Below are 24148 nucleotides of genomic sequence, written 5' to 3'. Positions count from 1 at the left end.
TAGCATTAAGTTAGCCGGAAAAATTTTATTTTTAATTTCAAAAAAGCCTAATCGATGCGTAATCGTATGCTGATGATTGTTGGTCTAATTTTAGCGTTTGTTGGTTTATTATTAGTCTTAAAAACGAAAAAAAACGAAAAATTATCTCAAATATTAAAGTAATCGAAGATTGGTTTATTTGCCTACGACTTAAGCTTTATTTCTATCAATTTAAGGCTAACATCTATAAAACTGCCATATGAATACGGACCTTAACATCGGCAGAAAATCGCGAAAAGATCAAGAAACATGGTGTATAAGTTTATAAGTTCTACTTTTAAACATAAAATTGTGCTTAAAATGGATTAATTATGAATTTATCATTTTCTTCCCATGAACTCTTCATTCAAGACGCCTAAAGCCCCTTGCACAATGCCAGGCAACAGGCAATAGGAACAGGAACCAAAAAATCGTTAATTACAACCTAAAAAATTCGAGTGCTATGATTGGTTGGCAACAGGCAATAGGCACAGAATTTCCAACGTGATGGAAACTCTGTGTCTATTGCCTGTGTCACTGTTTATTCTGCATTTATACATGATTTCTGATTTCTATTCCCTGTTCCTATTGCCTGTTGCCTAGCATTGTGCAAGGGGCTTAAGGGGATCCTAAAGACGTTTGTATTACCGACCGAATTCTATATCTGTCCTTGTATAGACAATGATGATAGACAAGGATAGACATGGTTATAGGTTATAATTTCTTCAAAGCTCTCATTTTTATTCCAGGCTTTCAATCTCAATTTCAAAGGTACGTTATTGTTTGTGCACGTCTTCTGAAGGGTGGGAACATTTCATTTCGTACATATTACTTATACAACTGTTTATATTAGAAAATGAGGTAACAACATTTTTAATTTTTTTCAATTATTACTAATTATTTTACATTCCCACCCTTCATTAGTACCTATACTTTACTCCTGTAAAAGGATTTTGCGATCTATAAAGCCGTTTCAAAATTAGACCTTTGACTGTAATTGTCGGTAATTGAGTCACTTTAGCATCCCCTTAATTGTCAAAGTACGTATAAAATAAATGTCAAACTTACCATATGTGCTAAAAAAAATGATAGAATAAAGTATATCATACATACCTAAATGTGATCACTTAAAAACATGATACAGTGTTTCATGATATGCGCATTATGTTTGCGTTTAAAGAACTGAAATTTAAATAAGTTGTATTTTTATAAATAAAGATTATTTATGTGATCATTAAGAATATATATTATTTTATAAGAATATAAGCTTCAACCTGATTGAATTTACATAAAATTGAAGAGAATTCTCGTATTCATACGTGAATATACGTTTCCTAGTAGAATTTTCTTGAAAAAAAACCTACTTCTCCAATGTATGTTTCCGTTTCTCACTTGTGGAAAGTGTTTTACTGTAAAAATTATAGATTTGTTTGAAGTAACAAAACGTCATTTTTTTTTAAGAACCTTATTATTTCATACAATTTTCATATAGATCCTAATGTTCATGTCTTTTACAATAAATAAGTACTATATGTATCTCAGGTCTATATATTCCACTTCTTAGCAAAAACTATTCTTACAAATTATCTGCCAATCTTCGATTACTTTAATATGTGAGATAATTTTTCGTTTTTTTTCGTTTTTAAGACTAATAATAAACCAACAAACGCTAAAATTAAACCAACAATCATCAGCAAACGATTACGCATCGATTAGGCTTTTTTGAAATTAAAAATAAAATTTTTCCGGCTAACTTAATGCTAATTTTTTTTTTCAAATTTAAAAAAAAATTAAGAACCAACAAACGTTGTAATTAGGCCAACAATCACCAACAAACGACCAACAAACGATAAAAAAATATGAAAATTAATAAAGTCGAAGTTGACCGGCTAAGTTACCGGAGCTGTTTTAGTCATAACCGTAAGGTCGTAAGAAAATAGACCATTTACACTCGATTATTCTTCGAGCTCGAGGAGAATAATCGACTGTGATTGGTCTATTTTCTTACGGCTTTACAATTATGACTAAAACTTTGTTACGTGCAATGGCTTTAATGGGATTTTTACATACTATAGATTTTCAGTATTGGCAGTGAATATCGGAACACACCCAAGGCTGCGTTCGGATTCCCCACCCGAGTGCTAAAAACCCTATAGTATATGTCACGTGCACTATAGATTTTCAGCACTCAGGTGGGGAATCGGAACGCACCCCAATAGGACTCTACACGACTGACCTGCCGCGGACCGGAAGCCGGGCACGAACTGCCGTGATGCAATCATTTCCCTCGTGCCGGACGCCACAATCCACATCAATCCACATTGCTCGCACTTCGCAGTTCCCGGCGTTCTTCGCTGTTCTTCGTTGTTCTTCGCTTTTGATCTCGGTTCACTACATAGTTGTTCGTCGTCGACTCTCCTCCAGCATGAACGGAATTGTTAGGAGCGCGTTACGTGCCACGGCGCTCCGCGGTGTGCTGTCGTCCTCGTGCAGCAGCAACAGCGGCGGTCAATCCGTTAGGGCCTTGTGGAACGTTTGTGGCCGCCGGCAAGCTGCCGAAATCGTGCCTCTCGTCTCCTCGCTCGAGCTACACGATCTCCGTGCCCGCAGATGTTACAGCAGATCGCATACCAAAGGTATTAACCCGCAAACCAGGATGTCGTATCAGATGGATCGCGCATTAATCGTTTCCGTAACTGGGACCACGATCACGGTGCCGGGAGTCGTCCATGTTCGTGAAGAAAGCCATGCTACTCGCAAACGGAAACGTAGAATTTAATTGTGACTTGAAACGTTCTTTTTTCTTCCTACTTTTAGAGTGATATTTTTAGCGGTTTTTCTTCAAATTAAGGCTATGGTCAACGTGACACTACAAATGCTTCGAAACATTCCTCTTCTCTTTTCTTTCAATGAAGAAAGAAAGAGAGGAAGAACACTCCAAAGCATTTGTAGCGTCACGTTGACTGTAGCCTAAATCTGACGATTGTAAGTTGTAATATTTGACGAGTTTATTACATATATTCTTTGTAGCTGAATTTATACTTTTCATCTCTTTTCTTTCTTTTTCTTTAATGTCTATTTTAGTTTAATTACAGGGATTATAATATAGCGTAATTACAGAGAATGAATCTAAGGTCTTCTAATTTGTAAATCTCTATTAGTTCTCTGGATGCATATGTGGATATGTTGTATCATTCTTAGAGTCATCTTGCATTGTTCGGTTTAATTTTACTTATACATTATACAATTTTTCTTTTAAAATTATACCAGTAAGCATGCTTTTTTTGTCAAGCAGAAATATATAATTTTATATAATCCTTCATATCCTACTTGTTTATTTTCTATTAATTGTATTCATTTTTTGTAGCGGAAAAAGAATTAGTGGAATTTTTGGCTGAGGAGATAGTAGCTGAGAAGAAGGCGCAGAAATTAAAAATGATACCAACGACATTAGAGGGCTTTTCAGTGTCTCTCAATGGGGCTGAAGTCAATCTTGAAAAGAAAGATGGCACTGATACGTAAGAAAATTTTGCCATATCGACTTATGGATTATTCTGTAGATTTTTGATATATTAATATTAACTCTATGCTATTTTTTTCTAGTATTCATATTTCGTTTAACGTGAACCATACAGTGGATGCGGATGCCGAAGAGGAAATGAATCCTACTAGTGATAATGTAGAAATTGGCGAAATGAAGAGCAAACCCAATTTTACAGTAGATATAGTGAGGGGTAATCAGACTCTAGGCTTCACGTGTTCTTTTAATAATCAATCTGGTGCATCGGGTGCAGATGATAATTATAGTATGTACACTTGTTATATCTTCTCTTTTAAAATATTGAATACAAAAAGACCTCTTAATTTTATCTTGATTATTTCTCAGTATTGTGAAATCACTCTTCCGTATATTATAATTAAATGCTACAGATAAAATCGATATGCGATTTAATTTGTTATATTATTAGTTTATATTATTTGTTTCTTTAATGTTCTTTCAAATTGTAATTTAACTTTCTTTTTGCAGATGACATATTTGGCATCGATGAAATTACGCTGTATGAAGGAGAACACAGCGATAAGGTATACTCTGTAGCTGGTGAGATTATCGATGGTGTAAGTATTTATATTTTATCTCTATTTTTTCTAGCATGATAATTATTTAACAAAAATTAATGTAATTAATAATTAAATACGTTATTAATTAGTTTTATATAGTGATAAATATCGTTAATCTTCAGAAACTTAATTACCGGTACTTTGCGCTTTTCTAGAATATCGCTTTGATACTTAAAAATTTTAAAGTAAAAAATTAATGGAGTCAAAATCCATTCAATTTGTGAAGATTAACTATCTCCCCAAAGTGTTGAGTACAAAGTGGCTACATTATGTATGGTTACTTTGATTATTGATCTTTGGGAAATTATAAAATTATAAACAGTCTTATAAAGCTAACTCATGATCTTCTTTCATGTGTGCGTTGAATTAAGATTGTGACATATTTTATTTTAAATCTTCAGTTGTTACTAATATGTTTCCTTAATTCTCTTTTTTCTACAATATTTAATATTTCTATAACCAGTCATAGGCACAAACAAGACAATCCCATATAAGTGTTAATTAAGCTTCTTTATTATATTAAATAAAGCACTATTTATTTTACAGTATCTGTACGACCTACTGATGAACTACCTCGAGGAGAAAGGCATTTCAAATGAATTTGCAGAGAAACTGATCGATTTGAGCACATGCTACGAGCATACAGCTTATGTTAGCCTACTGGAGGGCTTATCGAAATTCACATCCGGAAAGTAATTCTAGGATCTAACATTAAGTTTATGCGATTCATGATACTGTAGTTTGTAAGAATTGTTAATAAAAAGATGTGCTGACGCGTATTTTTACTGATTAATTTCCAAAATACTCAAACAAAATGGAAATAGAAAATTAGAATGAACGATGATTTCATTTTTGTTTGTCTCATTATGTGAAGAGAAAATATAATTTCCTGTTGAATAAACTAAAACTAAATTAAATTAGAACTAAAATTAATATTTAAAAAAAGTGGTTACACACACGTTAAATAATGCTGTTGTTTTTCTATTCTTTTATTGCTTATTTTAATAGGCTAGAATAGGAATATTGTTACGTCATTTAAAACATACATTATGTAAATACGTTTATATATATATATATATATATATATATATATATATATATATATATCTAACATGTTACATGTTTGATATGTTACATAAAAAATACATGTAGAATGCTTTTTCTTTATGTTTTTTAGAAGACAGAATGTAACTTATGACATACAGACGGCGTCATTAATGCCTTCCTAGCAGCGTTCTGGGGATTTCTATAGTGCACGTTACTATGCTTCAGGTGGAAGGCATTAATGATGCCGTCTGTATTGTATTATAAGTTGTCTAGTGATTATAATGAATGAGTGAGAGTTATAGCATAAATCAACTTGTACTGCTCTTTTAATTTTGCTTATAATGTAGAAAAAGAAAGAAAATTAATATATTACTGAAGTTTTTCTCTATATCATCTCCTATATCTCGTTTAAATTCTTCTGATACTTTATTCACTTTAAGGAATTTAAATTTTTGCCAACATTAGATTTAAAATTCTTGAAATTTTGAATAGTGTAACTTCCTTGCCGATTATGTTTTCTTGACTACTTTAGAACTACTTTAGAAAAAAGCATGCTTATTCATAAGACAAGTATTTTGTGTTGCATAGACTTCATTAAATTTTTAAAAATTACAAAATGATTACATTGCTTTCGCACTTACATTCATGCTTATTCGTTCTTACATTATTTTAATTCTTATAAAGTAATACTCAGACGGTCAAGTCTGTCAAAAGCAAAGTATCTGCTACAAATTTTGTTAGCAGAAAAACTACAGATTTGATGACGGTTCTGATATATTACATGATGTCGGTAGAACGCTAACACAGAAGTCTAACAGAATCAGACAGCAGATTGGCGACAGAAATCGAGCAGATCCTGCCGAAACTTCAGTTTCTGCGCGACTTCTGTTGCCAATCTACAGTCTGATTATATATTAGCAGACTCTGCTGGCTGCTAATAGAACAATTAAGTTGAATGCGGACGCAGTTGATGTCAGTCTGCTGACATGTCTAATCAAATCTGTTATGGCCAGTCTACAATAAGTCGTTAGTCGTTAGTCAAATGTCGGAAGAGAGTCGGAAAAAGTCATAAACGTGTCATAAGGCGATCGGAAGTCTGTAATCGGCAATCACATCAGCGATTGGCCAAATTCCATCTCTTACGATCACCGATTACAGGCCTCTGATTGCCTTACGATACGCTTATAACTATTTCTTCCGACATCTGACTAACGACTAACGACTCATTGTAGACTGTAGACTGGCCATTACAAATCTGCCGACAGACTGCTAACTGCTATCATTTTGGTTACTGGAGATATAAATAATGCTTCGTTATTCTCATTCTCTTACATTTTTTTTCTTTTTTATTCTACTTTTCATATATTCATTCACACTCTCGCTTGCTCGCACGTTTGTCTCAAATAAGATACACTGAAACAACGAGAAAAGAAGATAGATTCTTATTATTAGTGATAAATGTAACCGCGTGACGGAAAAGGAATTCTTCTTTCAACCCAATGGATTTTCGACTCATGCGAGTCAGTGTACCACGATTATGGAAAAGAAATTACTGAAAAGAAAAGAAAAGTAGAAAGACTGAAGACAGGAAGGAAAGAGAGGGATCAACGATGCCGCGATTCGCCGCTGATACGAATCGCAGCGGGGCGGTAAGCTGGCTGCTGGACCAAAATGGACGCAATTGGATGAAGGAAGACTCGTGGATAGCTAGATACGGCGATGGCGTAGATAGTCATCCGCGAAGTGGCAAAGTCCATTGCGATCAAGTCACCATCGTCCTCGCGCGACGGCGCGAGTCCCAGTGAGAGGATGTCGTGTCGCGACCCCGACAACCTGATGATTAGTGACGACGAGAGCTTCGATTATCTGTTTAAAATCGTGCTGATTGGCGACTGCGGCACGGGCAAGACTTGCGTGGTGCAACGCTTTAGATCCGGCACGTTCGTCGAGCGCCACGGCAACACCATCGGCGTCGACTTCACCATGAAGACCGTCCTCATCGACGGCAAGAGGGTCAAGGTGCGCCGCGCTCCGGAGATACATTTGCGTCGATCGCCAAGCTTAACCTCTGCTGCGTTCGTTTCATTAGCTATGCTTTTCAGTGTGAGAAGAAGAGGAAGAAAGTAGAACCGAAAGCTAGCAAAGAAATTAATTCTTAATTTATAAAAAAATCATGTCTATAAGATAAATGATTGTCGCTTTATGCAAACGTTTTGATTCAAAAGAAACGTAAAATTTCTAGTAAAATACTCATAAAAGATTTGAAGATTTTTGATCCTGGTCCGAGTCCATTTGAAAGTAATGCTATTGTTTGTCGAGGTACTCATCGATTCGAATTGACTTCATTGTTCATTATTTAATGTAAACAAGGACTGTTTTGTCTGTAGATTCATAGTTCAGTCTGAAATTGACCTTTCTCTTAACGAAGAAGCTCATTTGTATTTTTAACTTACAATTTTCTACAAAATAGAAGTTGTAGAGTTAATCCTTACGAAGCATTCATAAATTTTTATACAGGCGAAAAGCATAGCTTGATCTGTTTAAATTCATAGTAGACTAGGGATGGGAGCAAATTCAATATCTACTTGAAGACCAGAGTTAAATCTAATGAAGTTTTATTGTTTCTAGGATTCGATTAATAGTCATAAAAAATAATATTTCACACGTGTTGTACTGCGAAATAATTGATCTTGACTAATTCTGAATTTTAGAATGAGTATCTGCAGGATTCGAAGTGTATTTGTAAATATAGTTTCTATCGTAAAAAATCGAATCTTTTACAAGGCGCATTTGAATTCTAAGAATGAAGTTGTTCATTTTAAACTTTAAAGAATGTAATGTGTAATGATCTTAAGTAAATTTTTTATTCCATATTTTTAATTAAATTTTTATTATATTTAATTTCAACGATTAATCTAATATTTATATAATAATATCTGACATTTGTAATCATCAAAAAAATAATTGTCGCTTTATACAAACGTTTTGATTCGAAGGAATGTAAAATTTCTAGTAAAATACTCATAAAAGATTGTAACATATTTGAAAGTAACATTTTGGTTTTTCGAGGTACTCATAGAGGGTTCGAATCGATTTGAAAGTGCTGTTATTTTTTTAAATAATTTCATAGAGAGTTCGAAATTAACAAACTAGCCAACAGATTCGAATCTACTTGAGATACTTAATCGGTAGTAATGACTAATACTTATATAGTTTATTAACTTTAGCATAACAGCCAGAAAGTGGACTTGGTTTACAATCATTTCCTTATTCACTCACACACACACTCCTCCTCATGCTCCTAAATACCTAATAACCTTTTAAAATTACAACTTTACAAAATTAAAGATTACAAATTATGGCACATTAATATTTGATATTTTACCTATTTATTTATTAAACCTATTTAACAAAGCACGCACGAGCCTCGATTCTTATTGAATCTTATTGCACTAAACTACTTATCTCACAGCCTCTCTCACAACCTATTGACTTCCTATATCTATCTTCTTTTTCTTTCGCATCCCTTTCCCTAACAACTTTTAGCAATACCTCCGCTTTGGTGGTGTCCAATTTATCATTCCAAAGTTTTTCCAACCTTTCCTTACTATCCTTTCCTAAAACTGTAAACCGTTCCTTTGTCTTAACGCAATCTTCAACATAGTGGTTCATATTATCCTTGCCTTTATTACAAAAAATACACATTTGTTTCTCTTCATCTAGCCAATACCTGTTACCTGATTCTAAGTTCCCGCATCTTAAATTTAACAACGCTCTGATACTATCCCCGAGATCCTGCCTGTCTAAATTATCCAACTTTAAATAACTTGGGCCTTCCAAATCCATACTTAGCTCCTTATATTTCTTGTTATACCTTGCATCTAAAATCCTGTTTTCCTCTAACTGCCTCTGTACATCCTCATCCCTCTTCCACATTTCTTTACCTAAATTTCTCCCCTCACTTCTCAAGGTTTCCACCGCCACAACACTCCAACCGTTCCTATTAAAATATTTCTCTCTTTCCTTACCATACCTATCGTTCCAATTATTACTTTCTTTCTCCAGCCAACACTTTTTAATCCACCTTTCCTCATTTGTTTCCCTGACCTTATCCTCAAATTTCATAGCCCTAATTCCCCATCCTATCCTTAATTTGCTCAAATCTAATTCTCTAGACATTATATATCTCGGCGTGCAAAACTTTAATTTGAAAACCCATCTAGCGTAATCCAACAATATCTTTTCTAAATTTTTCTTTTCTTCCCAACCCCATAATTCCACCCCATATGAAATCACGCTCCTAACTAAATATCTAAATAACATCCCTCTTCTAATAAAATCATTCCTACAAATTCTTTCCCCTAGCCCCCACGTCCTGTTAGCCGCTATCCTGCCTTTCCTATAATGACTAATACTTAAATTTATAATGATTATTGAAATTTTTATCATATATTTCTATCATTGACAGCTACAAATATGGGATACTGCGGGACAGGAAAGATTTCGAACGATAACTCAGAGTTACTATAGATCTGCAAATGGAGTAATCGTAGGTACGTATATAAGTACATTAGCCGCATAATAGATCATTTTTCGATTAACATGTATTGTATTATTTGTATTATTTTGTATTATTAATTTAAAGAATAATTTACTATTTAAGAATTAGTTTAATAAAAAAAATTGATAGGAATTCTATTATAATCTTGAAAGGCACAAGTGATTATATATATATATATATATATATATATTATATTGTTTTTCTTGACAGGGAGACTGAATTGTAGCTTTTGTTCTCTTTGTACGACTTTCTGTTGCCTGAAAAATTAAATACGGTATCGTTCTAATAGGTAATACACGATTATTTTAGTTTACGATATTACGAAGCGTTCGACGTTTTTGAGTTTACAACGTTGGGTGGAGGAAGTCCGGAAATACACGTCGTCTCATGTGTTACTAGTATTAGTTGGTACGATCATTCTATAATATTCTATATACATATATACGTTGTAACAATATCATAACGTAATTACGTTGCGCAATTGTTACTCAGTTTCTGTATGTTTTTCGCTTCGCAGGTAATAAATGCGACTTGGAGGATCTGCGCGAGGTGAAGAAAGCGGAGGCTGAAGCCTTATGCCAATATCTGCCTGAAGTTTTGCACGTAGTGGAAACCTCAGCCAAAGATAACACAAACATAGACTCCGTCTTTTTCTATCTAGCATCGGAACTTAAGGTAAACCTGTCTCTTACATCGCGCAAAATATTTTTTAAATATAATTTTAAAAATTGAAAAACGCACTTGTTTTTAGAGACGACACGATAATCGCCAGATTAGTGTGAGCGAGGACGAAGTAGTGAGGCTCGGCGTCGGTCGAGATTTGTCTTCTTGTTCGGGCTGCTCGTACAAGATATTTTAAATTGTTTGATTTTTTTTCGGTACGCTATTTCTGCATGACCGAAATTTTCAACGAGTGTCCAGTGATAAGATAAAAGGCATTCAACGAGTGTGATATCGATGCCTTCTGCAAGTTTCTTAATGTTACTGTTCTTAAAACAATGATTGAAAAGTTAGAAATTGGTATGCGGTGCAAAGGATTTGTCTAAAATATCGCATAAATCTTATAATCTTTTTACAAAAATTTCACTGCCTTTTATCTTAACGTAGCGTGATACAAGTTAATACCTTCAAAGTAGAACACGTGCGGTCGGCGTGATTCTATCAGTACAGCAGAAAGATATTTAGGTTACAAATTCAAGATATTATTTCTCTATCCGCACAGGATGAAAAATGTTCGAATTTCGAGAAATACGAATCTCGCGATAAAGATCTCATTTTTAGACCAAGACGGCTCATTTCTGCTCCGAAAGTTCGCTGTTCTGGGAAGAGTACATATGTATATTTTTATATGCGATTTAAAACGTACAAATACTTATATACACTTACGCATGCGTACATGTATTGACACTCCACGAATACCGCGGCAATCTAAAGAGATCTTATGGTATTCTAGTGCCTTAAAATTGTTATACGTCATGTGCTAAACGCACAGACATTCGCGAAGTGTAATCTAGTTTTACAAGGGATTCAAATTGCGAGTAGTAACTTAATGTTTTTTTTTATTTATTTATTTTATTTATTTCTACGTACGAATATTATTACGGCGAATGTGAAATGTTTTGTCTCGCGATCGCCGAACACCGATCTAGAAGCTGTAAATATTAATCCACAGTTGGATTCTCAGTGTGAATTTTACGCTAAAAGCGAGCGTCTGATTCTCAGTCTTTCTTAAATTTAAACATGTAATGTACATGTTGCATTGTGTTTGCTGGGAAGAATATAATTCAGACAACCGCGTTCAACGTCAGCGTTAAAAGCGCAATGGGAATGGGCAGATATGTAGAGCGCGTTTTGTTTAAATAAATGCTCTTGTTATTTATGAACAAATAGGTATAACGAATCTCTATTACTGCTTACATGTCAATCGTAATATATTTTTTTGATACTTATGTTGCACGTAAGAGCGTGTATTGTCCTTGAAATACTCCAATGCGAATGCAAATTATAGTTTTGATAAGAGCATCGATACGTAAAGCCTTGCGCATACATTATCAATTAAAGTGTTCATCGCAAATCAAGATCTTTGTTAATTTACAAATCTCGGTGCATTTTTCGAATAAAATATTTTCGAGTAAAAAATATGGAAAATAGACATATGGCTGTCGTTGTCAATTCTGTTATTAATTATATATATACATATATACATATATATATATATATATATATATATATATATCCCTTCGCCCGCATAGGTGGGTCGTTTTTGTCCGGGCGAAAATCAAATGTAGTTGTAACTTTTGAAAACGGGTAGAGAGGGCGCCACTGCGCATCCGTAAAAAAAGTTATGCTCCCCGAGAACGCGCCTACCGAGTTCAAGGCGCCAGTCCCCCTCCGGTCGTCACAGGAGACACGTAATTTTTGAAAAAACGAGGTTGGCGGCGAACACTTAAGCACTTCATTTCAAAATAATTGCATGCAATATTTTTTTTATGAAAGATACGTTTTTTCTCTTCAATTTTTTTTTATTCATTTCGATACCTTATTTGTCTTAAAGTTATGATTTTTTGAGTAAAAGATGATTTTACAAGTTGTAGTTGTAGTTGCTCCATTTTTTAAATACAAATTATGTGAAAAAATTAAATTGTTTATAATTTTATGATTGATACTTCAAATTGAAGGTTTGAATTACCTCCATGAATTTTTTCAAATTTTTTGTAAAACGTCAGGACGAAAACGACCCATCTATGCGGCGTAAAGGTGCCAAAAATACCTATGCGGACGAAGGGATATATATATATATATATAAGGGTGAATTTTAATGGATGTCCCATCCTTTTACCATCAATACTTCATCGAGCATCCTTTTTTTGATAAAGAGCACTTCACTTATATAGAATAATTGTTAAACTTTACGTCTTCGTTACAAAATGGAAAATTTTTTTATATATATAGAAAGAAAATTGAGACAAATTGGCAGATGACAATTGTGAATGGGACATCCATTAAAATTCACCCTGTATATATATATATATATATATGATCTATCTGAATTGCAAAAAAGGATATTATATAAAACATAAAATATTGCACTTCGAGTATTGCAATTATGTGCTGAAATAATACACAAGGTAATACTATCTCACAAGATTGATCAAATGTTTCAAAATTAAATATTTAGAAGCTTATTATTAAATAAATTTTCTTACTGAAAAAATATATACGTGTTATAAAAAAATTGATGTTTTATTGATTTTACCTCCTTGTAATATAAAAAGCTATAAAATTTTTGAAACACTCGATTAATTTTGTGATTAATTATACCATACAAAGTAATAAAAAATATTTATTGTATACTATATATTATATATGTAGAGACAGTTGAAAAATATATTTTTCTCTAAAATACGTGGCATAATATAGTTTTGTTAGTTTAATGACGAAATGTACGTTTGCGTTTGGGTACATTTGAAATACCAAATAATAAAAAAATTTGTTTATTTATTACAAATTTTAACACACGCGACATACAAAATCGCTTCAGCTTTGCATGTAGATTATAACTCCAAAGATGGTTCATATCACATTATAAATAATCCGATAAATTGCATGTGGACAAGGTGAACAAAATTTATCACAGTGACTGTAAAAAGCTAATCGTCTTTTCATGCCAAAAGTTGTTTGTGACCAGAGAGTCGATTTATAAATATTCATTCATATGTCAGTATCATCATTTGGTTTACGCGGAATTTCTATGATAATTCAGACAATTGTTTATTTCGGTATAAATATGCTGTATATGGTATACATATACATGTAAGGGTTATAAAACGCTGGCTAATGACATTCACTCGTTGCATTAAATTAATATTGCAGATTTCAGATATATTAAAAAAAGATAAAGCGAGGTAGAGAAGACAATTCCAGTTGATGTATCTCAACGTAATTCAAATATATTACAGATGTCTAAATTGACCTTGTAAAGATTAATTTGAAATTAAATATTCAACATCAAGCATATATCTGTTGCTTGTACGTTATTTAATTTATACTCATCGCATATTAAAGGATTTGGATAGACAGCATTAGCATAAATGTATAAAAATTTTCTGATCTTAGTTCCTGTTGTATGAAAACAGTCTTACGTATTTAAGGTACTTTTTAATGTTGTTTCTACATCGCAACAAATATCATCATCATTAAATTTATATAAATATCAACGAGCTACAACGATAATAGTTAAACTCCGGCGAATCATAGGTATATTTGAAAACATTTGTAATTGACGATGTAAGGAGAGAACAACGTTGCAAAATAGTTATATTTTATTTCGTAAATCAACGAAGAAGCTATTAGCGCAAATTGTTTCTTTCTGTTCTATCAAAATATTTTCTGTTGAAATCACACAAGTACCTGAGATTCTTATCTATGCCTGATTGCTACGCAATGTAATGTATGGATTCTTTGTTAATTATATTTTTTAAATTACATGATTATCAATTAATTGCTGTTATCAACGTTACATTTCAGAATCTTATTAAAAAAAGCTTACGTCTTAAAAAATAATATATTAATGTATAGTAAGATGATAAATTATCAAGGAAGACTTAAGGATATTCTAGGGGTACAGATCCAACCAAAAGTCATGCAGGGGGATTCAAAGACAAAAAACATATATATATATATATATATATATATATATATATATAGTTACGACAAATCTAATAGAATGTAAAAGACTGTAGATTTAGTGACTAAATAACTGTTACTACCATTTTTTTTTTAAATCTTGAAAAAAAATTTTTGTAAATTGTTTCAAATTGTTTTGTTGCTATATTTTTGTTTGTTGATGATCTACTTATGTGTAAAATATCATTATATTGGTAGCATTTTTTAATGGTTACACTCTGTAACGCTATAAGATTACGTGTGTTAAAACTCGATATTTATAAATTAATAACTTTTTATCTAAATTGTAAATCGATCTGAAATTTAGCCCCAAACTTTAAAAGAGAATACAGAATATGATATTAAATTTTCATCAATTCGTAGCATTTTGACAAATTTCCTCCAGAACATCCTTAATTTATGGGATAAATTTTTGGTATGAAGACACCTCATCTAACACTTAGACATGATAAATAGTGTGTGTTGCATGTGTTATTAATATAATATAATTATATATAATTGTCAACAAAAATTTATAATCAAGAAAAACCTCGAACCTTTTATTTTACATATACATACATACATACATAAATATGTGTGTGTGTGTGTGTGTGTGTGTGTGTGTGTGTGTGTATATATATATATATATATATATATATATATATATACATATTTATTTATTTATTTATAGAATTATTTATAGATAATTTTATTCTACCTACACACACACACACACACACGCGCACACACGCACACACACACACACACACACACACACACACACACACACACACACACACACACACACACACATATATATATATATATATATATATGTATATATCTTTATTGAATAAAATTAACTATAAATGATTCTATAAATCTTGAAGTCTAACACTTCATCTCATACTCTCTTATAAGTCCTCCTGTACTTTTCATCCACCTGCATTAAGTAATATGTGTCCGGGAACATGTCGTCTATACTACTCTCTGGAATAAATGGCACAACGTGGCAATTTCGTTCCCTCGATGCCAGCACTTTGGTGTAGTCCTCCGGAGAAATGCAGTGACGTCCCTCTAATTGCGACTTGACGTAAGAAAGAGCGGTGACGATCTTCGACAAGCCAGAACCTTCTCGCGTGTCCCTTGCTACCGTCAACGAGTACATGCTGGAGCATAGGCCCGAGCCGTAGGAAAATATGCCGATCTTGTTACCTGCCAATTCATTTATCGGCTTTGATATGAGCAACGATACTAAACCAGAGTACACCGATGGCGTGTACATGTTTCCAACTTGGTTTGCTATCAGCAGGCTGGGTTGGGTCTTTTGCTCGAAGTCCACTTTGCTCAATTGCATGAAGGTCTTCTCGATGTCCTGGTTGAAGTAGGTGTCCTCGAGCTTGGTGGCATGGAATTTCATCGCGTCCTTATAACCGTCGGGGATCTGATTCTCCGACATGTTTTTGAAGTCGATGAAGGCCAACCTGGCGAACGATTTTCGTACGAGTTTACAATATGGCGAGTGGAAGAGCATCGCGTCGAAGTTGGTCAACGTCACAGGGCTCTCGCCAGGGCTCTTGCTCCTGACTTTTTTGCGGTACAGCTGATAACAGCTGTCCAGAGCGCTGAGATAGCACTGGATCGACAGCTTGCCGTCTACGACAGGATACTCGGAGCGTAGGTCCGGCTTGTAGAAGTCGTAAGCGTGCTTCATGCAGTTAGCCCGGAGACCATCGGACACGAGAGGCGCGTCTGGACCTACCAAGATGGCTATCGCACCTGCGCCGCCGGTGGGCCTGGCGCTACCCGTAGAGTACACCGCGTTATCGGCTGCAACGACTAGGGCGAGTCTACCATCCCAGGCGCTGCTGTCCACCCAATTGATCGCGTTGAAGAGCGCGGCGGTGCCGCCGTAGCACGCGTTGGTGATATCCGCGCCCTCGATGTCGGTGCAATCGTGTGGCTCAAACAGCTGCATCAGCACGGTCTTAACCGACTTGCTCTTGTCGAGGATGGTTTCGGTGCCAACCTCCAATCTACCGATGTCCCGTGGCTTGACATTATAACGTTCCAGCAACCGGTGGGTAACAGTTAGGCACAACGAGTTGATGTCCTCCCGGTCATTACAAAATCCCATTCGCGACTGGCCCAGGCCAATCGTGTACTTGCCTGCTGACACGCCGTCAAATGCCTCCAACTCCTTCTGCTCCACGTACTGTGCTGGGAAGTAGACCTCCAGGGCCAGGATACCGACGTCCTTTGGCCTTGACATCTTGTTGAGTCAGGTAGCAAGTATTCTCAGAAACGATGCTCCTTATCTCTCTTTTCTTTCCCGCGAGGTCAGATGTAATCACCCTGGCGACGGTTGAGCCTGTTGATTGATTTTGATTAATCGCTGTGCTATTCTCGCGTGATACGCGAGTACCTGACCCTATTGAATTCACTACAGTACAGGCAACTGCGTAGCCGCACGCGACGTACTTCCGATATTCCTGGTAGATGTAATGACTTCCGTGTAACGTTTGCCGATAATATATATATATATATACATATACACACCCGCTCGCTCGTCCTCACCAAATTCAGGTTAGAAGTGAAACTCTGCTTGGCTCAGTGAAAATCCCGGTCGTCGCGTCGCTTTCGATTGCGTGCTTCGAAGCCCGCGAGTGACGCACCTCCGTCCCGGTTAAAGTCGGCCGGTCAGCGGTTCGCTCGCTCGTTCACTCGCTTAACTCGTCTGCTCCTCACGTGGTCGCTCGCGACACCGGTCGCCGATGAAGAGGTTCACTGCCGTCAGCCGTGGCCGAACTTTCGCAGGCGAATGCGCACGCAGCGCTTGCGCGCGCGGTATAAATGGTATAATCGGGACTATGCCGGAGGAGCGGGGAAGGGGGAGAAGGACAAAGGTTTACGGTTTACTGCTGGTGGAACGGCGGAACTCGCGAACTTGGCGGACCTTGGAGTCTCGTGAGTTTTGCATGACAATCTCCCGGGGTCATTACGACATCAGGCTTGGAGACAATACGCGGAAAACGCGAATTTGCGCGACCGTAACGCGCGTCCAAATACCCACGCGTGCGAATACTTCTCAGAGAACATTAAAACTGAAGAAATTTTTCATATATAATTATATGTATATTATATAAATAGTGTTTGCCGTAGATGATGTTTCAAAAAATTTGAGATGAAGATAAAATGAAAATTCGTAAATTCATCTTACAATTAGATGAGATAAAGATTATTTTGTTTTTAATTAACCTAGATAAAAGATCAGGTGGTTATCGCGATTTATCTAGATAATTTTGTGTTTATGAGACTATAATTTATAAAAATTTATAAAAAGAATTACGCAGAAAAATAAAAGAAATATTAAAACAATTTTATTTTATAGGTATATTTAATATAATATTCTTAGTATCTTTATATATATAAAATACAATATTTTTATTTTAAGTATTTATTTCTCCAAAAATGGAAGTTTTGCGAATGCTTCATTTAATAAACGTTTTCGACAGGGTATACTTATGGTGCTAAACAGTGTTGTACATTATTCGAATAAATTTTTATTCGATTACGAATAACGAATAATTTTTTTATTCGTTATTTTTTATTCGTTGATAGAATTATTCATCATTAAAATTATTTGTTATTCACAGTTAAATATGTTTATTCGTTATTTTTTATTCGAAAATAAAACAAAATATAAAAAATTTTGTTAACAAATGATAATATTTTGTAAATGTAAAGTTATAATTTATTAATTAGTATATTTTTAATGTCAAATAAATAATTAAAACTAAAGAAATTAAATAAATTTACAATTAATAAAATAAAAATTTAATTTAATAAAAACCTGTGTCATTAGTTTTAATTAATAAAATAAAAAACAACATAAAAACTAATCTTATTTATAAATAGAAAAAGATAAATTTAATGAAAAAAGTACATACTCAACTTTAGTTTTCCAAAAGTGTAGATTTCAGAATGTTTTTCTTTTAGTTTAACAAGTTTAAAAAAAATCACTTAAAAGTAATTATTATCAAAATTTATTTTTTATTTGATACATTTTTATTTAAAAATGCTTTCAGAAGCACACGTTTTTCAAACATACTGTCTGATAATCGATGATATTTGGCTGTATTAATCATCGTAGCAAATGAAAATAATCTCTCCACCGGAGCCGAAGAAGGAATGAATGTATTGTATTTTATAAAAACTTTCTTTATTGTAGGATATTTTTCTAGATAAGATATCTGAGAGTCTGGATCTCCTAGATAATGAAAGATCTAGAAACAAAAACGAAAATATTTGCTTTATGATCCTTATTTTCGTTAGATCTTTCATTATCTAGGAGATCCAGACTCTAAGATATCTTATCTAGAAAAATATCCTACAATAAAGAAAGTTTTTATAAAATACAATACATTCATTTCTTCTTCGGCTCCGGTGGAGATATTATTTTCATTTGCTACGATGATTAATACAGCCAAATATCATCGATTATCAGACAGTATGTTTGAAAAACGTGTGCTTCTGAAAGCATTCTTAAATAAAAATGTATCAAATAAAAAATAAACTTTGATAATAATTACTTTTAAGTAATTTTTTTTAACCAACTGAAAGAAGAACATTCTGAAATCTACACTTTTGGGAAACTAAAGTTGATTATGTACTTTTTTTATTAAATTTCTCTTTTTCTATTTATAAATAAGATTAGTTTTTATGTTGTTTTTTATTTTATTAATTAAAAATAATGATACAGGTTTTTATTAAATTAAATTTTTATTTTATTGATTGTAAATTTATTTAATTTCTTTGTTTTAATTTATTTAATGTTAAAAATACTAATTAATAGATTAACTAATAAATTAACTAATTAATAAATTATACTACAACTTTACATTCACGAGTGAGGACTTTAATTTTTACTCTGTGCATCATTTTTCGTTATCGATTTTTTTTATTCGTTACATTCTTCGAATAAAAATGATGAATTACGAATAAATTATTCGTGATTATTTTATTCGAATAACGAATACATTTATTTTATTCGTTATTTTTTATTCGTTATTCACAATAAATTTTGCCCAACACTGGTGCTAAACTAAAAAGACGCTCTAATTGACACCGACAATATGGCATGCAGGAATGTATTATATTAAAAAAAATATATTTTTAACATTTGAAAAATTTATAAGAGATTGGAGTTTCTTCGATTTAGATTCCAAATACAAAAAAGTGCTTCGATGTTACTACTATATAATTGTTTACTTATTTATTCTCTTTTTTTCTCAATATTACAGAAGAAATGTTCCTTTCCGCTAGACTACTAGAAGTCGATTTGTTTTCGAGTGTCCAAATAAGATAAAAATGATTCTATTTCTTTATTTGGATGATCATCTAGATAACTTTATCTAAATACCGACAAACACTATATATAAAATATGTCTACGTATATACCGTGCGTAAAAGTTCTGGAACGGCCAATTATCTTAGAAAGTATTAGTTTATTGGAAAAATGTTTCAGATAAAAGTTGGATGGTTTAAAGGCCAATAGACGATCTTATTAGATTTTGAGTCCGTGTTGGGCCTAGTAGGGTCCAAGTTAAATTTTTTGAACAGAAATCCCCATTTTTTATTATATCATCTTTTTCTATTAATTAATTTGAATAACTTTTTGTATGAAACATTTTTTTATTTATAGAAAGAGATAATGCAATAAAAAACGAGGGTTTTCATTTAAAAAATTTGACTTGGGCGCTACTGAGCTCAGCATATGAGCCCCGGACTCAAAATCTAATAAGATCGTCTATTTTGGCCCTCTTTGAACCTTCTAACCTTTATCTAAAACATTTTTTGAATAAACCAATACTTTCTGAAACAATTGGCCGTTTTGGAACTTTTGGTACGCATGGTATGTGTTTTCTTTATTCTCTTGTATATACAAGCAAAAGAATTAAAAAATAATTAAAAGAATAATTTTTGCATTGTTTTTTTTACGAAATTGAAGTTTAAGAATGAAAAAAATTTACCATATATAAAAGTCATGAATATATAAATGTAATAATCGTAAATAAAATATGAATAAATTAATAATATGGAAACTAAAGTTAACAAAAAGAAAAAAAATAGCCTGTGTTAATTGGTTGACAAATTTCTGAACTTTCGCCTTCTTAATTTTATATCGTTGAGACATTGAATAATGTAAAAACATCAGGCTGCTAGAAATTAAGTATAATTGATAGGAAATATTTTGATGGGCTATATATGTTATATCCAGATTAATAATATATCATGAATCTTAATCGATAAATACATATTACAGTTGATAATGTGAACTAACTGTTGTGTGTACATATATATACATTAAAAAATATCTTATAAAAGGAGACTTTCAGATGTCTTTTCAGAAAGTCTCGAAGTCTTTTAAGACATTTTAATTTTTGGTAAAGTCTTAAAGATATTTTTAAAAAGATGTTTTTTAAAGACATCTTTTAGACACGCGTGTTATCTGGATCAGTCCCGCTCTCGCGATGGACCGATTAGACTGGATCAGCGGGTCACGGGGTCGCGATGAATAATATATACGACGAAGCGTCGTTTTGTTCAAGCGACCCCCACAAGCATGCCTCGGATGAGTATGACACGAAGTGTTGCTCGAAATATATTGATTTCTTTCTTTTTTTTTGTAACGCGATCCTTGGGACGGGGGTATTCGCGGCGAGTAAGGATCTCTTGCTTGTATGTACATACACGCGCGCGGCCACCGAGGAACGGCCGTGAACGTCGCCCTCGACGATGTAAGAATCGCGTCTCTGGTGATGCAATCCCTAGCGTTGAAAAAAACTATATTTTTATTTTTTAGCGACGAATTTATCGACGGGCGAAATGTAAGACTTTTCCCCTTTTCTCGATGATCTTCCTTTCATAACTGTTTTTTTTTCTTGTAATAAATCGGGGAGAAGGGGATATAAAAGGAAAAAAAAAGAAAGAAATGAGTTTTGCACGTGCGTTAAATTACTTTTGCTCCTACCACGTCGCCGAGATAACGACCGTCTATGTCGCAAGCACAAAGATTAAAAGTTACGTACGACGTCCAAGTGGCATAATTACTCGATTATCGACGTGTTAGGCGTATTATTTTAATTCTATGTATTATTTTCATTCTTTTCTTTTTTAATTTATTTAAGCAGTCCCGAGTTTGCGCGTTTCTCGAGTTTATTCCTTGCTAGTGAACTTTCTTCAGCGTCGTCTTTCTTCTTCATCCTCTCTCGGACTGACAATTGATTACTTGCCTATATAACGATCTATTACATTGCATTTACTGATGAATCGCGTGTAACAAAACAAACAGAATAGCGTATGTGAATGCATGAATTAATAATGAAATGATACATATGCGAACGAATGCATATTCGAATGCGGCATGAGCTTCTAAGCAAATCTCGCGATAAGCAAATCTAGCTGCTCGACAACACGTTCGCGAAATCGAAAGAAAAGAAGGCCGCACAAAACCGACAGGATGATCGACAACAGACCTCGGACTTCGAAATTAGATATGTTCGTCTAATCTCTGATTGCCTGCGCCTGAAATTTTCCGAATTCCGATCGTATCCGACTACTTTTTATCTTACAAGTAACTTGTGTGACCTCCGAATTCCTTTTCTTTTCCATTCATATTCACTAAAAAGAAGATGATATAGGGGAGACCGGGGCGAAGTCGTCACTACAGTTATCTCGAAACCTGTATGTTGTGTGAACTCGCCATATTAATATAGTAAACGCTACTTATGGTGTCCATATGACTAATGGAGTTTTAGTGAGATTATGTGCCATGTTGTGATTTTTATTAAGGCAAACGTGTTTTTGGAGATCAAAAGTGAAAATTTTTGCGCATCGAAAATTTTTAATATTTTAAATATTATTTTCTCTCCGAATCTCGAGATAAGTGATTCTGAAGAGTAATGCATGATGAACACGAATCCAGTGAGTTTTTTTTTTTTTTCGTTGATTTCTAATATTTTATGAGCGATCAAACTTAAAATCTGTGTCCGGGGCGAAGTCGTCACTAAGCCACCGGGGCAGACTCGTCACTGCGACGACTTTATCCCGATGGTTTTACTTTATTTTTCGTTGCAAATGCGTCATTGTATTTCTCAATTGCAAGAAAACGGTACGTACGTACCATCATAAAACGACTCCCATCGACAAGGAGCAACTTAGGAAGGCAGTTCTTGCGGTAAAAAAAGATTAAATTAATACAAAAGTAACCGCAAAACAATTTGGAGTCCCGAGAACTACGTTGAACGACTGGCTGAAGAAGAATAATGATGAAATAGCACACTTGGATGACGTGCCCGTAAGATATCATGAAAGCTTCAAAAATCAAAGTCAAGGAAGCAGCAGTGGTCGAATTCCGACGAGGACTTGGATAATATGTGCTGCGTGTGCTTAGAGATGACAAAGAACAGAGTTGACGAGAAACAGTGCATTTCGTGCGAGCATAGAGCACACAAGTGCGTGCGCTTTTCTTGTAATTATTTTCCGCCATCGTGTTTTTAATTAATAAATGTTTCCATTTTTCTATTAAAAAAGAATTAATAAAATGTATCCTATTGTTTTTCATCATCGGAATTATGTATTTTCATTTAAAATCCAGTTCAAAAATGGAGTGACGACTCCGTCTCGGGGGTGTGACAACTCCGCCCCGGCAATTTTGACATTTCAATTGCACCTTTGTCGTTTTTACTCTATACCGGTTGAACAAAGCAACGTAGACCAAAAATGCCCGTATAAATTTTGTAGCCAACGGTTCACTCTTTACAACGGTACACCACATTTTACTAAAATTATTTGTTTTGTTGTTAAAAATCAGCACCGAAAAAATAGTGACGACGATTTCGCCCCGGTCTCCCCTACTTACTCGCAGAGCGTTTCAAATCCCCGATAGGAAAATTGGGCAAATAATTGTACAATATATAATTGCATCGTTCAATTAAGAGGATTGTCACAGTTATTTCGACATTTAGAAGCAAAATCACTCCAGCATCGTCGATATACATAACAGTTATGTATGTACATATATAACACCGTTCATCACATTTTACGTACGAGGAAGGATACTATCGACGATCAGGCAAACACAGAGATATGCTACGTAACACGAAGTAACATAATAAAACTCAAATACCTATATTTTTCAATTATTTCACAATTATTTCACAATTTTTTCTCAAATTTAATTTTGCAAATATTCCGTTAAGATATATGAATCCTTATAACGCTATTGTCTTGCTGAAATATTGTTTAGAAATAAATTGTGCAAATATTTATCAATATTTGCACAAAGGTCTAAAGGAAGAGGGTCTCTAAGGCCGGTTTTTGACACCCTCTGAAATTGATCCAAAAATATCAAAAACGTTATATTTTTGTAAGAACTATTGAAATAAAGTGATTTTAGTCTAAACGGACATACTTTCGTGCATGTTTATATTATAATTCTAATTAATCCCATTTTTACCACTAACGCGCTCTTATGTCACCTACATAGCATCTCCTTACATTTGTGTGTGTGTATATGTGTGTGTGTGTGTGTGTGTGTGTGTGTGTGTGTGTGTGTGTGTGTGTGTGTGCGCGCGTGCGTGCGTGCGTGCGTCCGCGCGTGCGTGCACGCTCAAAACTACGAAAACACTATATTTGTGTAGATATTCGGCAATATACGTTTTTTAAAAAAAAATC

The 24148-nt window shown here is 33.9% G+C and overlaps 3 protein-coding genes across 6 annotated transcripts; 2 read left to right on the top strand and 1 right to left on the bottom strand.

The window, feature by feature from the left end:
- Positions 1-2256: 2256 nt before the first annotated feature.
- Positions 2257-4916, top strand: P32 (complement C1q binding protein P32). Of its 2 annotated transcripts, none has more exons than XM_071792185.1 (5): positions 2257-2654; positions 3386-3536; positions 3622-3824; positions 4046-4134; positions 4667-4916. In XM_071792185.1, exons 1-5 carry the CDS (start codon positions 2291-2293, stop codon positions 4700-4702), a joined length of 843 nt encoding a protein of 280 aa, XP_071648286.1. In that variant the 5' UTR covers positions 2257-2290; the 3' UTR covers positions 4703-4916. The 2 variants fall into 2 exon arrangements, with proteins under 2 accessions (XP_071648286.1, XP_071648285.1); XM_071792184.1 differs by having other exon boundaries at positions 2261-2654; positions 4684-4916.
- Positions 4917-6733: 1817 nt separating this feature from the next.
- Rab19 (RAS oncogene family member Rab19) lies at positions 6734-12768 on the top strand. Its single transcript, XM_071792196.1, has 5 exons — positions 6734-7203; positions 9653-9737; positions 10055-10153; positions 10263-10420; positions 10497-12768. The coding sequence occupies exons 1-5, from the start codon at positions 6994-6996 to the stop codon at positions 10602-10604; spliced, it is 660 nt and encodes a 219-aa protein (XP_071648297.1). The 5' UTR covers positions 6734-6993; the 3' UTR covers positions 10605-12768.
- A 307-nt stretch (positions 12769-13075) lies between these two features.
- Positions 13076-17258, bottom strand: Hmgs (hydroxymethylglutaryl-CoA synthase). 3 transcript variants are annotated; one of them, XM_071792181.1, is made up of 2 exons: positions 16892-17258; positions 13076-16781 (listed from the first exon to the last, which is right to left on the bottom strand). In XM_071792181.1, the coding sequence occupies exon 2, from the start codon at positions 16680-16682 to the stop codon at positions 15315-15317; it is 1368 nt and encodes a 455-aa protein (XP_071648282.1). In that variant the 5' UTR covers positions 16683-16781; positions 16892-17258; the 3' UTR covers positions 13076-15314. The 3 variants fall into 3 exon arrangements, with proteins under 3 accessions (XP_071648282.1, XP_071648281.1, XP_071648283.1); XM_071792180.1 differs by having other exon boundaries at positions 16970-17258; XM_071792182.1 differs by having other exon boundaries at positions 16988-17258.
- Positions 17259-24148: the final 6890 nt, after the last annotated feature.

Source organism: Temnothorax longispinosus, chromosome 11, assembly GCF_030848805.1.
Source record: "Temnothorax longispinosus isolate EJ_2023e chromosome 11, Tlon_JGU_v1, whole genome shotgun sequence".
Taxonomy (NCBI): Eukaryota; Metazoa; Arthropoda; class Insecta; order Hymenoptera; family Formicidae; genus Temnothorax; species Temnothorax longispinosus.
The sequence above is the reverse complement of the archived record's forward strand: the minus strand, read 5'-3'. Positions and strand labels throughout refer to the sequence as shown.

Excerpts from the sequence above, each read along its gene's own strand:
- P32 (XM_071792184.1), top strand. The coding sequence starts at position 2,291 with ATGCAATCATTTCCCTCGTGCCGGACGCCACAATCCACATCAATCCAC. Across the intron at positions 3,537-3,621 it reads AAGAAAGATGGCACTGATAC|TATTCATATTTCGTTTAACG; the intron begins GTAAGAAAATTT and ends ATTTTTTTCTAG. Across the intron at positions 4,135-4,683 it reads CTGGTGAGATTATCGATGGT|TATCTGTACGACCTACTGAT; the intron begins GTAAGTATTTAT and ends TTTATTTTACAG.
- Rab19 (XM_071792196.1), top strand. The coding sequence starts at position 6,994 with ATGTCGTGTCGCGACCCCGACAACCTGATGATTAGTGACGACGAGAGC. Across the intron at positions 10,154-10,262 it reads TGTGTTACTAGTATTAGTTG|GTAATAAATGCGACTTGGAG; the intron begins GTACGATCATTC and ends TTCGCTTCGCAG. Across the intron at positions 10,421-10,496 it reads ATCTAGCATCGGAACTTAAG|AGACGACACGATAATCGCCA; the intron begins GTAAACCTGTCT and ends ACTTGTTTTTAG.
- Hmgs (XM_071792181.1), bottom strand. The coding sequence starts at position 16,682 with ATGTCAAGGCCAAAGGACGTCGGTATCCTGGCCCTGGAGGTCTACTTC.